The sequence below is a fragment of the Schistocerca nitens genome, chromosome 2, assembly GCF_023898315.1.
Source record: "Schistocerca nitens isolate TAMUIC-IGC-003100 chromosome 2, iqSchNite1.1, whole genome shotgun sequence".
In the NCBI taxonomy this organism is placed as follows: Eukaryota; Metazoa; Arthropoda; class Insecta; order Orthoptera; family Acrididae; genus Schistocerca; species Schistocerca nitens.
Window position 1 is genome coordinate 626964796 of NC_064615.1, and position 18574 is coordinate 626983369.

The following is an 18574-nucleotide window of genomic DNA, read 5'->3' on the forward strand; positions in this document are numbered from 1 at the left end:
ACTGCTGGTTGGTGGCTTGAGGTGTGGTGACAAAGGACAAATGCCAGAGAAAAAGAGAGAGAGAGAGAGAGAGAGAGAGAGAGAGAGAGAGAGAGAGAGAGAGAGGAACACTTCAAGTTTTTTCGTTCCATGTTGCCACACAGCAAATGTGCCATCCCTATATAGACAAAAACACACTGGATTGAACACTGGGGATTCTAATGCCTTTGTTTCAACATTCCATTTATAGGTTTACCACAATATCTCTGCTGTACACCTCGAAGTACACTAATCAAAATCATGGAAAAAACCTGCAAGGTAACAATTTTCATACAGATTTTGACTTTTTGTCTAGGGTCCTGAGAGGAGTTAAGTACACTGGTTGAAAGCTATTCAATAAGCTTCCATCCAGCACAAAGCAAGATACTGAGTATCAGAACCAGTTCAAAAGAAAAGTAAAATTACACCTCACTAACCACTCTTTCTACAAATTCTCTGAATACCTAAATTCAAGGAAAGTTCTTTAGTTCAATGAAAGTTCTTTAGTTACATGGCAAGTGGCAGTGTTTGATGTAAAGCTGCATGACAAGAAGTAAAGTACTGCAAACAGAACTCAATATTTTCTTTGGGAGATACTGATGTGATCAAGCACATTACCTACTACAGTAGCCATTAGTATAAGTAAGGCAACAGCAATTATTTTCAAGGTGATACTGGAAAAAAGTGCATGCAACTCCTGTATATAAGAAGGGCAAAAGAACAGACCCACAAAATTACAGAGCGATATCCGTTACTTTGATGTGGTGCAGAATTCTTGAACACATTCTCAGTTCAAATATAATACATTTCTTGAGACTGAGAATCTATGTCCATGAATCAGCATGGTTTTAGAATGCATCACTTAAGTGAAACTCAGCTCGCCCTTTTCTCACATGATATACTGTGAACTATGGATGAAGGGCAACAGGCAAATTTCATATTTCTAGATTTCTGGAAACCATTTGATACAGTCCCCCACTGCAGGCTGTTATAGAAGGTACGAACATATGTAATAGGTTTAGAGATAACTAAGTGGCTCAAAGACTTGTTAAGTTACAGAATCCAGTTTGTCGTCCTCGACAGCGAATGTTCATCAGAGACAAGGGTATCATCAGGAGCACCCCAAGGAAGTAAACTATGTGATCAAAAGTACCCAGACATCTGGCTGAAAATGACTTACAAGTTCTTGGCGCCCTCCATCAGTAATGCTGGAATTCAATATGGTGTTGGCCCACCCTTGATGCCAGCTTCCACTTTCGAAAGTATACATTCAATCAGGTGCTGGAAGGTTTCTTGGGGAATGGCAGCCCATTCTTCATGGAGTGCTGCACTGAGGAGAGGTATCAATGTTGATTGCTGAAGCCTGGCACGAAGTCGGCATTCCAAAAAATCCCTAAGATGTTCTATAGGATTCAGGTCAGGACTCTGCGCAGGCTAGCCCATTATAGGGATGTTACTGTCGTGCAACCACTCTGCTACAGGCCATGCATTATGAACATGTGCTTGATCGTGTTGAAAGATGCAATCGCCATTCCAGAATTGCTCTTCAACAGTGGGAAGCAAGAAGATGATTAAAACATCAATGTAGGCCTGTGCTGTGATAGTGCCACGCAAAACAAGGGGTGCAAGCCCCCTCCATGAAAATTATGGTCACACCATAACACCACCGCCTCTGAATTTTACTGTTGGCACTACACACGCTGGCAGATGACATTCACCAGGCATTCGCCATACTCACACCCCACCATCGGATTGCCACATTGTGTACCATGATTCGTCACTTCACATAACGTTTTTCCACTGTTCAATTGTCCAATGATTATGCTCCTCACACCAAACGAGGCATCGTTCGGCATTTACCAGCGTGATGTGTGGCTTATGAGCAACCGCTCGATGACGAATTCCAAGTTTTCTCACCTCCGCCTAACTGTCATAGTACTTCCAGTGGATCCTGATGCAGTTTGGAATTCCTGTGTAATGGTCTGAATAGATGTCTGCCTATTACACATTATGACCGTGTTCAACTGTCGGTGGTCTCTGTCAGTGAACAGACGAGGTCGGCACGTACTTTTTTTTGCTGTACGTGTCCCTTCAAGTTTCTACTTCACTATCACAGCAGACATAGCGATGTTTAGGAGTGTGGAAATCTCGCGTACAGGCATATGACACAAGTGACACCCAATCACCTGACCACGTTCAAAGTACGTGAGATCCGTGAAGTGCCCCATTCTGCTCTCTCATAATGTCTAATGCACCTAAAAACGTATGTTTTTGGGGGTGTCCGGATACTTTTGATCACATAGTGTATGATAGGACCACTATTATTCTCTATATGCATAAATGATTTGATGGACACAGCGGGAAGCAATCTGTGGTTGTTTGCTGATGAAGCTGTGGTGAACAGTAAAGCGTCAAATTTGAGTGACTGTAGGATGATACAAGATGACTTTGACAAAATTTCTAGTTGGTGCGATGAATGGCAGCTAGCTCTAAATGTAGGAAAATGTAAGTTAACGTGGATAAGTAGGAAAACAGCTCATAATGTTCGGATAAAGTTATATTAGAAAGCATTGTCAGTGTCGTGCTTGACACAGTCACGTCATTTAAGTATTGGGTGTAACATAGCAAAGCAATACAAAATGGAACAGCATGGGAGAACTGTGATAGGGAAGGCGAATGGTCGACTCTGGGTTATTGGGAGAATTTTAGGAAAGTGCAGTTCGTCTGTAAAGGAGACTGCATATAGGACACTGGTGCGAACTGTTCTGGAGTACTGCTTGAGTATTTGGGAGACAAGACATCAAAGCAATTCAGAGGCGGTCTGTTGGATTTGTTACTGGTTAGTTGAAACAGCATGTAAGTGTTATGGACGTGCCTCAGGACCTCAAATGGGAATCGCTGGAGGGAAGGCGACATTATTTTTGAGGGACACTAGTGAGAAAAGCTGACTACAGAATGATTCTACTGCCTCCAAAATACACTCCTGGAAATTGAAATAAGAACACCGTGAATTCATTGTCCCAGGAAGGGGAAACTTTATTGACACATTCCTGGGGTCAGATACATCACATGATCACACTGACAGAACCACAGGCACATAGACACAGGCAACAGAGCATGCACAATGTCGGCACTAGTACAGTGTATATCCACCTTTCGCACCAATGCAGGCTGCTATTCTCCCATGGAGACGATCGTAGAGATGCTGGATGTAGTCCTGTGGAACGGCTTGCCATGCCATTTCCACCTGGCGCCTCAGTTGGACCAGCGTTCGTGCTGGACGTGCAGACCGCGTGAGACGACGCTTCATCCAGTCCCAAACATGCTCAATGGGGGACAGATCCGGAGATCGTGCTGGCCAGGGTAGTTGACTTACACTTTCTAGAGCACGTTGGGTGGCACGGGATACATGCGGACGTGCATTGTCCTGTTGGAACAGCAAGTTCCCTTGCCGGTCTAGGAATGGTAGAACGATGGGTTCGATGACGGTTTATGTACCGTGCTCTATTCAGTGTCCCCTCGACGATCACCAGTGGTGTACGGCCAGTGTAGGAGATCGCTCCCCATACCATGATGCCGGGTGTTGGCCCTGTGTGCCTCGGTCGTATGCAGTCCTGATTGTGGCGCTCACCTGCACGGCGCCAAACACGCATACGACCATCATTGGCACCAAGGCAGAAGCGACTCTCATCGCTGAAGACGACACGTCTCCATTCGTCCCTCCATTCACGCCTGTCGCGACACCACTGGAGGCGGGCTGCACGATGTTGGGGCGTGAGCGGAAGATGGCCTAACGGTGTGCGGGACCGTAGCCCAGCTTCATGGAGACGGTTGCGAATGGTCCTCGCCGATACCCCAGGAGCAACAGTGTCCCTAATTTGCTGGGAAGTGGCGGTGCGGTCCCCTACGGCACTGCGTAGGATCCTACGGTCTTGGCGTGCATCCGTGCGTCGCTGCGGTCCGGTCCCAGGTCGACGGGCACGTGCACCTTCCGCCGACCACTGGCGACATCGATGTACTGTGGAGACCTCACGCCCCACGTGTTGAGCAATTCGGCGGTACGTCCACCCGGCCTCCCACATGCCCACTATACGCCCTCGCTCAAAGTCCGTCAACTGCACATACGGTTCACGTCCACGCTGTCGCGGCATGCTACCAGTGTTAAAGACTGCGATGGAGCTCCGTATGCCACGGCAAACTGGCTGACACTGACGGCGGCGGTGCACAAATGCTGCGCAGCTAGCGCCATTCGACGGCCAACACCGCGGTTCCTGGTGTGTCCGCTGTGCCGTGCGTGTGTGATCATTGCTTGTACAGCCCTCTCGCAGTGTCCAGAGCAAGTATGGTGGGTCTGACATACCGGTGTCAATGTGTTCTTTTTTCCATTTCCAGGAGTGTACAATGCCTGCAAGGACCATGAAGATAAGTTATGAGAAATTAGGGATATGTGAAATTAGGGCTTATGTGCAGGCGTTTTCCCTCACTCTATTTGCAAATGGAATAGGAAAGAAACTGACTAGCAGTGGTACGAGGTACCCTCTGCCACGCACTGTATGATGGATTGCTGAGTATCTATGTAGATGTGACGTAGATGTAATAGCTTTCTTTATAATTTACTTGACTAAACTTACGTGGCAGATGCTTGAATAGCATTAAGCAGTAATAGTTTATTGTTAATACACTACACAGGTTAAGTTCCTATGATTTACCAATCTTCTGCTAATGTGTCCCTTCCCTTGTTCTACATCACTGAATATTTTTGTTTTTGTTGGGTTCTGTGGAGCATCATCAATCAATGAATGAGAAAAAATGTGTTTATGTCAAATGAATCTACCAATCCTGGATGTCAGTTTCACAACGTGGCGTGTGACATCACACGTGTACAACGAGAGAGAGAGAGAGAGAGAGAGAGAGAGAGAGAGAGAGAGAGAGAGACAACGACACTGACAATATTTCTTTTGTATCTGTTTTATTTTTTAGAGTGTAGGTTGCAACAGATTGATCTGTAGTGTAGCCCAAGGTCTACGTTAGTTTGAAAGGTGAAAGCTTGGTTGTGAGTTGGCAAAGTGATATTGAACATTTTGAGTAATCCAAATTTTCCATAGTGAGGATCACAATTATGATCCACAGAACACACAAATAACTAAATCAAACAGTTACAATCGCTATCTGTCTCTCACACTCCCTGTCATCAACATCATGAAGCCCACAGCAGCTGACCTTAACTGTGGAGGCCTCTGAATAGAAATTACATCCTTGGCATGTTGATACACAAAAAGTATGTTGCCTTGTAGATGGAATGCCTCTTGTATTGAGCAGCCTCACAGCACGACTTGTCCATTCTGCATTTGACAACCAGTACAAAGATGGACAACAATCCAACCACATGAATCCTGACTTAAATTAATCATGGCAATATGAGCATATTTTCTTAGTTATTTCTTGCTGAAGATGATTGACAGCAATAACAGAAGCATATGACACAGCTCAGTAAACTGCATTAGATTTCTCTCTCTCTCTCTCTCTCTCTCTCTCACACACACACACACACACACACACACACACACACACACAAACTCTTCTTCGTTTATGAATCGTTGCCCAAGTATATGGTTAGGAAAATGGGAAGGCAGCATGTTCTGTGCAACACTTACCAGCAACAGTTTTTTTTTATCCAATTGCCAACTGAATCAATACCCACTTTTTTGCTGTCACCAGTCTTCCAATTCATTTCACATCACATCTGTCTCAGTTGATAGTGTGCTATTGTTTTCAGCTCCACCTCTTGTCCTCAATAAACTGTTTTACATAATCATGTGTTTGTCCACTCCAGTAATTTCTCTCCTTTGCTGCTTTCCAGACAGTACCAAGTTAACAATTCCTGGATGTCTTACCATATGTCCCACTAACCTGAGCCCTTTTTAAGTCAAGAGTCTTCCAGAGACTTCCTTCATTTCAATTGTTTCTAGTACTTCTTCATTTTGAACTTTATCTGTTCAGCAGGAGCCAATGAGAAGTTGCAGCCTTGAGTTCAGCATATACAATGAATACAGCATATCATGACTGACGAAACAATACCACAGAACTGACTGTATGTCGATTTGCTGTCTAAATGCAAAACTGTGCACAGCCACAGCACACTGTTGTTGTTTATTATGTATCTCTTGTGCTAGAAAGTAGTTCTCAAGTCCAGGCTTCAGTTAATGGCAATGGACAGCATTTCATAAAAAATAAATTGTTGTGCACTTGAAATAACACATGAACACGGATTTTTCTTTTTGAGTATTATTAACATCTGCTGCCACTGCAGTTGTTGAACCTCTGCAGTTCTCCTGGGCACTTTGTTATCGACTTCCAGTGTTGCAGTCTTTCCATAGACAACGTCAGTGTCCTTGAACAGCTTTATGCTACTTTCAATGCTACAGTTAAGCATGAGTAAATTAAATCTTTCTTTTTACATTTTTTAACTTAAGTGATATTTTTTCACTTTTACTTTCATTGTAAAGATCTGAAAATTCACCAACCCTGCTGTAACAGTACATGCATTAAGTCAAGTTTGCCAACTGGCCAAAATCCAGAAAGTGTGTTATATGCTACTGTTTCTTCAACGATGATGTACTGTAACTGAGTAAGAGATTTCATTCTCAGTAACTACTGAGAAGCTGTGATATGTATAACTTCTCTATATATTGCACCCTTCAGGGATACTAAGCTCAAAGCACCATTTGAGAGCCTCTGCACAATCTTGAAGGAAAGGGAAGGAGCCCATGACATACTGAAGCTTTGATTTGGTTCATAAGAAACATTCAGGTGGTGTAATTGGTAATGAGCTAAATGCAAAAACAGGGAACTGGGTTGGAGTACCAGTCCAGTGAACAATTTTGACTTGTCACATACTATTACAACAGTTCTGTTACATTATTGAATTATAATGCCATTCTCCGCTGCAGAGTGGCACATTCATTCTTGAAACAACCTACAGGCTGCATCCAGGTCGTTCTGTCATACCGACTTTCCCAAATGTGCTAGGGATGCAAAGTATGCAGGAGAGCCACTGTTCTGACACAGACTGAATCTCTGAGTCAGGCCATGACACATGAGCAAAAATTTCTGTTGCTAACAGTTTAAGGGTCTACATTCAACTCCCAGGCTAGTACATGTTTTATTATTCCGTCAGGTTAGATAAATTTTGATGCACGTTGACAATCATTCTATAATTTTATGCATGTCCCGCATTGTAATGCTATAGCTGTTAATACTTTATGGAGTATGTAGAACAACACACCACAGCTGCTGTTAAGAAACACTTTTATTTCCTCTACCACTTATGTTAAATGAATATCTCAGCTCACTTCTTAACAGCGGCTGATGTGGTGTTCCAAACCCCTTATGCAAGTTGTTAAGTGTGATGTATATGTACAGGCAAACAAATAATTACAATTTCAGAAAAATTGGATGATTTATTAAAGAGAAACAGCTTCACAAATCGAGCAAGTCAATACTGCACTGGTTCACGTCTGGCCCTTATGCAAGCAGTAATTCAGTTCAGAATTGATTGAAAGAGTTTCCTACTGAGGCATATCGTCCCAAATTCTGTCCAACTGGCATGTTAGAACTTTGAAATCCCAAGATGGTTGGGGGACCCTGCCCATAATGCTCCACAAATTCACAATTGGTCAGATATCCAATGACCTTGCCGGCCACAGTAAGGTTTGACAAGCATTCATGCTGTGTGCAGGCAGTAATAATCTTGCTGAAATTTAAGCATAGGATAGCTTGTCATGAACGGCAACAGAATGGGGCATAGAATATTGTTGACATATTGATGTGCTGTAAGGGTGCCATGGATGTCAGTAAAAGGGGAACCACTGTTAAAAGAAATGGCACCGAAGACCATCACTCCTGGCTGTCGGGCCATATAGCAGGTGACAGTCAGCTTGGTATCCCATCACTGTCCAGGTAGTCCCTAGACACATATTCGGCCTGAATTTCATTGACTGGAGTTAAATGTCTTTAGTGATGAGTTCCACTTTGAACTGAGCCCCAACGAACAGTGTGAAGATGTGTCTGGTGACGTCCCAGACAATGGGGGTACCACCCTGACTATCACCCGCCAACACAAGTGATCATCTGGGGCGCTATTTCTTTTCATAGCAGGATCCCTTTGGCTGTCATTTGCAGTACTTTTACAGCACAGCAGTAAATTGATGCTATTATAAATCCTGTTTTGTTGCCCTTCTTGCATGGCAAGATTTTCTACTACTTGTCTTTGCGATTGTCGAACCCTACCTAGGCCAACATGGTCGTTGGATCTCTCCCCACTTGAGAATGTTTGGAGCACTATGGCTAGGGTCCTCAAACCAGCTCGGGGTTTCAATGATCTAACGTGTCAATTGGACAGAATTTGGCGCAGTATTCCTCAAAAGAACATCCAGTAACTCTATCAATCAGTGCTTGCGTAAAGGCCAACGTGTGACTGACTTGTTCATCTTGTGAAGCTCTTTCTCTTGAATAGCTCATCCAATTTTTTTCTGAAATTGTAATCATTTGTTTGTCTGTACATGCACATCACATCTACCAATTTCCACCGCATTTGGATAGTTCAATCACAATGCATCAATGTTTTGAGTGTACATGAATGGAACAGGAAAGAGTGGTGATGTAGGGGGGTTGAGTAGAGCTGCATGATATTGGAACACACATTACACCACTGGAAAAATGCTGCTGTTGGAGCACAAAAAGGCAAATATGTTCCTCTTCAAAAGACTCTGACAGAAAAGTTGGGAAGCTGCACCTCAATCCTCATTCCCCCTTCTTCACCAAGAATTTTGGCAAATGAATGTATTCAAATTCTTTTATCACACCAACATTCTAAATCCTCTTATCCAGTCTCTGTCTGTACTTAAGACTTCATACTCATAATTTCCCTCTGACTGTCACTGTCTATATACATTTCTCTCCCACTGCCTCCTTTTTCTCCCATTGATTTACAGAATATCCTACTGCCACTGTCTCCCATCTCACTTCTTTTGTCTTTCTTTTCCACTGCCACTGCCTCCACCACAGGTATCTGGGCAGCTCAAAAATTTTGGTTGGTTAAACTTATTTTTTCCCTATGCCCATGTGCTTAAAATTTCATCCCAAAATGTGACCTCACCTAGGTCTGGGAGAGTCTATACCCTCCAAGTCTATGTACGGTCTCCACTCATCTGTATTTTCCATTTCTAGTAACTCCTCTCTCTCTCTCTTTTGCTCCCACTGCTTGTATTTCCGTCCACCTCTCTTTCTCTTTGACTGCCACTTTCTCCTTTCCATCATCACTCTCCTCTCCCTTTCCTTCCCACTGGCACTGTCTTCTTTCTCTTCCACTATCGCTGTGTCTCTGCTGCTCCCTTTCAGCACAAAAAAGTGTGAATATGTTCACATGCAAAAATTTTTGGTGAGGAAGGCAGAATGAGAATTTAGGCAGCTAGTTCCCCACCTTTTTGTCAGAATCTTTCGAAGAGGGACATATTCACCTTTTTTGTGCTCTGACATGAGCATTTTTCCTCTGGTTCCCTTCTTTTCCCTGCTACAGCTGGGTGTGCTACTTATATAAAATAATATCTATAGATCAGTAAATTGTTGGCAGTTTACTTCAAAATGGTTCAAATGGCTCTGAGCACTATGGGACTTAACATCTGAGGTCATCAGTCTGCTAGAACTTAGAACTACTTAAACCTAACTAACCTAAGGACATCACACACGTCCATGCCCAAGGCAGGATTCGAACCTGGGACCGTAGCAGTCGCGGGGTTCCTTCCGAACTGAAGCGCCTAGAACCGCACGGCCACCACGGCTGGTGGCAGTTTACTTATATAATTCAGCACATTTACACATTTTGACACATATAAACAACAAATAAGTATGCATAATATAAGGTTAACACGAAATCATCTCCCATCCAACTCAAGTTCACTTTAGACTGTTTTACATAAAAATGTGCAACTTTTTAGGCTACACCTACAGTACACCAAAGGATGCAGTGGTTTGTTTTGCAGGTACAAAGAATTTCGTTCAACAAAATAATTTTTTGTAAGGTGTTTATGCCACTAGGTGGCACCATCAGGTAATTTCTAGGTCAAGGCAGCTTAATAGGCATGAAGTGTCCATTACACAGGCAGCACGTCAAAGTTTTATTGGTGAAAAAAAGGGTGATAAAAAACATAGCTTGGTGACCTCAGAACTCTTGGGATGACTCCAGAACCCTTGCCATGTGTCCATTATGTCAATTAAAACTATATTTACACCTCAGACCAGGTACTATTTACAAAAGTAGTGTAAGTTTGAACCTCTGGATCTGAGTAATGGATAACGATTCCTATAAAAGTTTCAAGGTTCCCTGAGAATGTCATCTTAAGAACATGTGATAAAAATTTCTGCAATTTGCCATGAGCTTAAATTATACAAGTGATCGTCCCCACAACTGGTACTTTTGGTGCCCAAAAATCAAGGTTTCGTGGGATTTTCTCTGAACGGCCCATGAGTGCTTTTAAGAGCTACCTAAGATCCACCCCAGACTACACCGTATGCAAAAGAACCAACCATCTGCTCAATTGGCCTGGACTGGAGGAATGTGTAATATTTAAATTCTGACTCTGTACTGTAGGATAGCTAAAGTATACCCATTCTTCCATTAGGTATACAAATGGTCGCTAGGCCAAGGGCTATCCAAAAAGCTTGACCCCTTATCTCTATGATCAATAGAACATGAGATATTACCCCCTGAAAAAATTGCAGTTTTGCACATATTGGTACAGCGCACCTGTTGTTCATGGACCGATAGCACTTTGCAAAATAAAAGTAATTGTATTGCTGTGCCATCCCAACTATACATGCTACAATACTTCTGTCAGAAATTAATTTCCCACAGATTGAACAAATGTGTGCAGAAATTTATCACTTTGCTGAAAATCTACACAAGGGCAATGTTGTAAATAACTGGATCTCAACAAGCAAGGTGATGCTGAGGCAAACGGGACTGACATTTGTGAGGACGGATGTACAAGACCCCATTTGACCAGCCAGATTTAGGTTTTCCATGGTTTCCATAAATCACTTACGACAAATGCCAATACGGTTCCTTTGAAAAGAACACAGTAATTTTCCTCCCCACTCTTCCCTAATGTGAGCATGTAATCAGCCTCAAGACCTCATCATCAGCATACCATTAAACCCTAATCTTCTTTCCTTTGAACGGGGAGTGACTGTTGTATTGCACACCTCCATACTCTTTCCAAGAGTACTGTCAGCATGGATATGAGAACGAAAGGGTTTGTGAATAGTGGAAAATGACACGAGTGCTACAAGGTTACAATGATAGGTTTAGTTAATTTTTATGAGATAATAATAAATTTTGTCAAGGACAATGACTGTTAATAAGTGTCATTTGAATAACAGTTTTGCACAAAATCTCAAACAAATGAAATACATTACTGTTTGCTGACAGTGAAGTGACTGGTGTCAAACATTTGATGGAAACACACAAAAAAATGAGTATTGTTAAAATGATAAAACTTTTTCCTTAAAAAATATACAGCCTCTTCAGTTCAGAAACAAATTGAGCTGAGGTATGTTCATGGAGTCGCAACATCTTGATATCAAGACAGTTTATTACTTGATAAATGAATTTTAATCATAACAGTATGAGAGTACAGCTTTGATACATTCCAGACAACCAAATGAAATTTCCTTTGATGCAATTGTAAATAAAATTTATCTTGTGATGATAGAAGTCTATCTCATTAAAATTTTTCAAATAATAAACACCTCAAACGAACGAGTAAATGCACCCTTCTAACACCACCTACACTGGCTCTGGAACTGGCAAAACATGTACTATCAAAGGGATAGCCACAGTTTGTGAAATAACACATGTTGTGTACCAGCTGTTACGTAAACACTGTCTGGCCTTCTACATTGGTGTGACTACCACCAAATTATCAGTTAGGATGAATGGGCATGGACAGAGGGTGTATACGGGCAACACACAATATCCTGTTTCAGGGCATGCTCTACAACATGACAGACCTGACACTGGTGCCTGCTTCACCACACATCCCATCTGGATTCTTCCATCTGACAACAGTTTCTCAGAACTCTGCTGGTGGAAACTGCCATTACAACATGTCCTTGGTTCTTGCCACCTACCTGGCCTTACTTTACATTAATTTCTTCATTCTCAACATTTTTTCTCATTTTTTTTCACTCCCTCTTTTCTTTCTTGACCACTCTATTTGCCTCCCCTCCCCCAATACCTACTATGTTTAACACACTTAGCATCCCACTTTTATTAACTCTTGCACAATACTTTGTCACTTATCTCCTATCTTCCACCTTTAAGGCCTCAGGTTGTAACATTCCAGGCTTATGGTTACCACCCCTGCATTATGTATTACTAGTTCAATACTCTTATATCTCCAGCTATAATTAAATTCTATTACTTTTCGATAATAGGAAAAAGGCTTTTAGAAGAATAATAGCAATGCCAAGCAATAGTAGTTACAATACCCTTTGTACCACAAACAATCAAAATCAAATTCAAGAAATTAATATATGGAAAATGTTTAGATAAAAAAATAATATATTTTGTTCTCAACATCTGTAAATGGTAGGAAATACATCTCAAACCTAATTAACAAAATAGGCAATAGATCGTTTGGCATTGTTAGAATGCTTATTTCTGCAATTTCAATATTAATGTGATTTTTGTGTGTTGAAAATGTCTTAAACTTGTTCTAGCAAAGTAGGGAATATTATAATGTGTTCGATAATGTTGTTAAACTATTTCATATTATAAATTATGTTCTGCATTATTATAACCAGTAGTACATTGTAGAAGAGTATAAATACTCAGCCTCGAGTACTGTTAGGACACATGAGTGTTGGACCCACTAGAGGACAGATCTGTGCATACAGTTGAGGTAAGTTCTTGGTGCATTATTCAGGCTTGAATTTACAATAGAGCAACTCGTGTGTTGGACATTGTCAAAAACAGCATATTAGAACAGTGTGGTGTGTTAAACAGTTTGATTTAATATTACAAAAGGCAGAATGATATGTCACTTTATATTTGTACTTTGTTGAGTATTAGTGTTGAACAATCAATGGATCTCACACACGCATATCTACCAAATTACTGCATCTGGACTATTTAATATCGCCGTTGTAGTATGTGCTACCATCGGTTAGCTGTAGTAGTAACAACAAGGCTTATTATAACGAAGATTGATCATGAGCTCATAAGATACAGGTTTTGAAGTGAATAAATCTACATACTTACTTTACTTCAGATGTGGTCTGCATCACTGTAGTGAAATCCATTATGGCATCCTGTATTTATTGAACAAGCATATTTTAGCTCATGTATGCAGTCGTCAGGGACACTGAAGCCAAGATATTTGCAGGTATTTAAACCATTTTTAACTACTCACTTCTCATTCAGTCCGGTGAATCTCCTCTGACCCAGGGTTCTGGGTGACTTTTCCATAACTCTCTTCATTTCCTAAACCTCACCAGTTGTTTTCCTTCACCCTTTTCCCCCCTCAAACCCTTCTGCCAGGCAAAGGAACCACTGCCTCCAAAAGCTTGCACATTTCCTTAACTTTTATGTGTTTTCTCCTCCTGCCGCTCAGTGAATAGATTTTTTATCTATCCAATTATATTTTTCAAAATTGATTTTTTTCATTGATATACACTAACCTACCAGTTACACTTACCTTAAGTTTCACACATGACGAGGGTTTGTCTAGTTTCCTTGCCAAATACTCCCCTAACAATTCACTGTGAGGAGGTGGCTGAAAAGTGATTTCTTTGATGCTCGTTAAAGAAAAACAATTTTTTGACATGTTTTTAGTATAGCACTTGTCAATGTGGTGTCATATGAATGAGTCAGCAGAAGAAAGTTTATTTTTTCCCCACCATTCTCTGGTAACAAGTAGTTAGTAGTTTCATTTATACTGCTAGAAAGTGCTGTCTATTATATAAATTGTCTCATCCTACTGTGAATGTTCTTCTCTTTGAATTTAATCAATGTGTAACTCATAATGATGTCAGCGCTTTCTTCTGCCGACATCTTCATGTTGGCTGATGGTGCAAAAAGGCTACATCATTTCCATGAGGCAGTTGTTTACCGGTGACATGCAATATGTAGGTGGCAAACACAGGGAAATGCAGTCAGTCTACAAATGAGACAGTCCTAGAATATTGCTCTAATGTGTGGGACCCATATCAAATTGGACTAATAGGGGATACTGAACAGATACAAAGGAGGGCAAAATAAATGGTCACAGGTTTGTTTGATGCATGGGAGAGAGTCACAAAGATGTTGAAAGAACTTAACTGAGGGATACTATGAAAACCTATGTATAAAGTTTACAGAACCAACTTCAAGTGATGAATCTACGAATGTATTACAACCCCGTACTTATCTCCCATGAGGATTGCGAAGACAGGATTAGGCTAATTTACAGCAAGCACAGAGGCACTTAAACTATCATTCTTCCTGCACTCCATACACAAATGGTATAGGAAAAAGTCTTTGTAACTTGTACAAATGGACGCACCAGTATCAATTGAAAAATACTTCTTTTTAACACATTCACCTCTAAGCATTATCATACATGTTACGTTACAGCTATTGTACAGTTCGAAATAACTGTTCAAATATCCCATCATCAACTTCGATGCTTTTGCACACTCCTGGGAGAACATGTGTTGCTTGTGCAAATGATTCTGCACATTCCTTAATGAGGGCAGCAGCATCAACTATGCAACCAAGCAGTTCATCTAGTGTACTCACCTTTCCTATGTACACCTCAGATTCATCCAATCTCACAAACAAAAATCTAATGGCCTAAGGTCTGGTGATTTTGGTGGCCAGTTAATTGTAGTATACCATGACCAATCCAACAACTAGGATAATGGAGTTGAGATGGTCCATCACATATTTTGTAAAATGTGGAGGGGCTGCATCATACTGGAAGTGCAATGCAGCCCGCTTGGTGACTGGAACATCCTCATGGTGTTTAAAAAAGAAAAAAAAGGCCAGTAATTCTGCCCTAGCATCTGCTCTTCAAAAACAACTGCACCTATGAATATATTACCGTTTAAGATGAGACAGGTTGGGCTACAATAAAATGTCGCAGAGGTTGGGTGGGTAAGACACATATGTGCATACCACTACCCCAAAAACAAATGTGTATTAACGTTATTCTCACTTGAAAACCATTTGGAACAGGGCATATGCCCATATGAAGAGTTTTGCTTAAAATGAGCATTCCCATCATATGCCTGAATATTGACATTTCCCTCTGGGACACCCTGCAGATATAGAAGTTTATCTAGAAGTACTTGTGTTTACTCTATCCTATGTAGCTGTGGATGTCATCTATTGGTCAGGCCATAAGGACCATGGAGGAACAGTGTATAGATCATAAGTGTCACAATGCTTACGTCTGTGCAAATCCACTATTGCAGAACATTGCAATGGTATCAGTCATCGTATGGAATTTAACAACACAGGCATTTTGGACTGCACTTCTAGCTATTGGGATAGTGTTATTAAGGAAGCAGTTGAGATTAAATTAGCAAGTGACCTTATGAACCGATATGGAAGAGTTTGCTTAAATCCTGCACTCACCTTGGACATATGCCAGAGGAGCAGAATTAATGCTACCTCACCTTTTGGTAATTAATATTCACTACTGATAACATCTGACATTTGTCATCTTGGATTGTGCATTAATGCTAGTTATTTTCACTGTGTGTGTTGTCTTTATGCATATGCCATATTATGGTTCTTAATGGTGTAGCCCAGCTGAACAAGGGTTTAGATTGCCTTTCACAGTGTTGTCTCATTGCATTTTTGCCTTGAAAATGATGGAGTGTTCATCAGCTGAAATATCAGCTGTTGTCAAAGACATCAGCTTGCTATATTCTCATAAGTTGCTTGAACAATCAATACACCAGGAGATACTCTAGATAGTTTCGTGTGATGACTGTTGATCTCAATTTTGTTCCTAAAACTAAGGCCTAGTGACCTAAACCTTGTATGGACACACTTAGAGAAACTAAAAACTGCTTTTCAAGGTCACATTATGAGATAGGGAACATCATACTGGAGTAACTTATCACAATGGATGTTATTATTGCATCTGGCGGTGCATTATGTCAGTCATCGCAACACTCGTTCTTTAATAGCCAATGACACCACATGATTTAAGATGGTACCTGAATCACCTAGCTTTGAGTGTTGAAAGTTTATTCACTAGCTATGGCTCATCATCAACAGGCTACTCATGACAGCATTACTCCTTTTGTGGATGAAGGGAATTTAATGGCGTTGGAGGCTGGGGTGCAGTACATGATTCCTGAGGACTAAAAATTGGCCTATGATGATAACAACTCCACCAATTAATGTTTATTGTGGAAAATAGCTACTGAAATCCACACAATGTAATACTTTCTGATGAATCAGTATTTCCCACAGGGTATGCCAGTCCAGTACAAGTTCAAAGGCTGCATGGTGTCAGTTTCAGTCTCAAGTATATCTGCAAGGCACATCACAGTAGCCACGCATCTGTGGCAGTTTGTGGCGGATTCGTTCTCATGGAGTCATGGAGTTGGGATGCTTCACAGCATAGGTGGCCAACTTGATGATGCCCCCCCCCCCCCTCCTCATAATGCAGGTAATGTTATGATCTCATCAATGCAAAAATTATATCCTGTAGGATTAATCTGTTCCCAACTGTGTCTTCAATACAAGTGGGTTGCGCAACAGAATGAGATTTGCACTGGCGACATTCTGCACAACTCAGTCCCAATGAAAATGTATGGGTGGAGATGAATGGGCCACATGAGACGACTAACCTGACCTCGCACCATGAACCCTTAATGACCACAATGGCACTCTAGCTCCCTGGGGGGAGGTGGCTAGACTGGCTTCTTTGTCGGATGTAGATTATCACTGAAGTACAAGGCATTTGGATAAGTTATTAAGTGGTAAAGAAACTACAGGCTGAGTCCTTTAGAGTGCCGAGAATGTTCGTTCTATTAATTATGTGTTTTGCACAAATCAAAAAACTAACATAGTAAAACAAAAAATATATCACAAGTCATATTCAGTTTTATTCCTGCTCTTCAGTCTGCCAACTATGCCACCAAACTACGGTGTCAACATACTAACTAATGCAATATTCACACTTTTCTTAATGTTTATTTTTTCCCCATCACTGACTTCACCTCATGACTCTGTTGTCTTTTCCACCACGACTCATTCACCAGTAACAGGATAGAAAAAGACATCATAAAGAAAACACCACACAAATGCACACAGAATTAGCAATTCATCATCAGAATGCATAAGATTGAAAATAAAATACAACAACCTGAAATTGTATTACAGTCTTTGAACAATGCAATGGTAAGCATAATACGACACTGATGTAGAGAGAGCGAAATACAGCATGTGGTGCTTTTGCCATGTGAAAGGAAAAGCTGCTGCTGGAGAAGTACTGCAACAGGTGAGTCTCGTCAGTTATATGAGATATTGGGCACATTTTAAAGCTAGACGAGACCTGATAACAGATAGTGTAGACAGACATTTTGAAATGTCAGCCACTGAACCAACAAAGCTAAATATCTATAAAAAAAATTAAACACTTATTTAGCATTTACCTTAAAACACAGCTACAGATATGATAATCCCTGCAAGTATCCACACAGCCACGAACATGTAGATTTCCATCTGATGGTGCATCACCTCATATTTGTTCCACTATCTGAATCAATCTTTCAAACAGAACTACAGACCATCCAACGTATTTCTTTCAGCAATGGCTATAGCTCTTCCCTGATTGATAATATATTATGGAAAAAAAAGAAAAAATCAGACAGTACTTGCAAAGCCTGGTGTAAAATACCATATACTGGCAACATTTCAGACAACCTTGCAAAAAAGTTAGGCTCACAATTATTTTTATTTGACAATAAGGACAAACTGCAACTCTTGACACAGAGTGGCGTGTATAAAATCAATGCAAGCAGTGTGAAAAAGTATAAACAGGTTAGCCAGGCAGATTTGTGACAACTAGTCTATCTGAACATGAGAAAGATGGAGATCAAGGATAAAAGATTCAACCTTTGCTGGTTATCTTTTAACAGAAAACCACCACTAAGATGTAGAATATGATTAAGAAATGCAGAAAGGTGACCTTACTGGAAATAAAATATTCTAGGCTATTATGCTGTGGTCTAAGGGATTTCACTTCAAATCCCAACGTTTCATCCCCATCTGTGGAGGACATTTTCAAGGGGGATCATAGCTTTGATGAACATCTGGTTCCCAACCTGGTTTGCAACTCGCTATTTTATTAATTGTGACAATTCTGGCCGTGAAAATTCACATTTTACAATACGACCTTACTGGAAACAAACAAACATTGCACAGAAAGCCATCTTAATATTAAATGATCAGACTCAGTGTCATTGTCCCCTTCATTAAATTAAGTTTTCATTA

General features: G+C 40.9%; 1 protein-coding gene across 4 annotated transcripts in view; it reads right to left on the bottom strand.

Moving 5' to 3' along the window:
- Positions 1-18574, bottom strand: part of LOC126236717 (AP-4 complex accessory subunit Tepsin-like) — a 131726-nt gene that overhangs the window by 97961 nt on the left and 15191 nt on the right. For 2 of the 4 annotated variants that reach the window (XM_049946240.1, XM_049946241.1), the window contains exon 3: positions 13776-13867. The exons of 1 other annotated variant lie outside the window; for it this stretch is intronic. In XM_049946240.1, the coding sequence (XP_049802197.1) occupies positions 13776-13867 (92 nt within the window). Of the gene's footprint in view, positions 1-13775; positions 13868-17733; positions 17909-18574 lie in introns of all 4 variants that reach the window. One more of the 4 variants, XM_049946239.1, reaches the window with a different exon arrangement.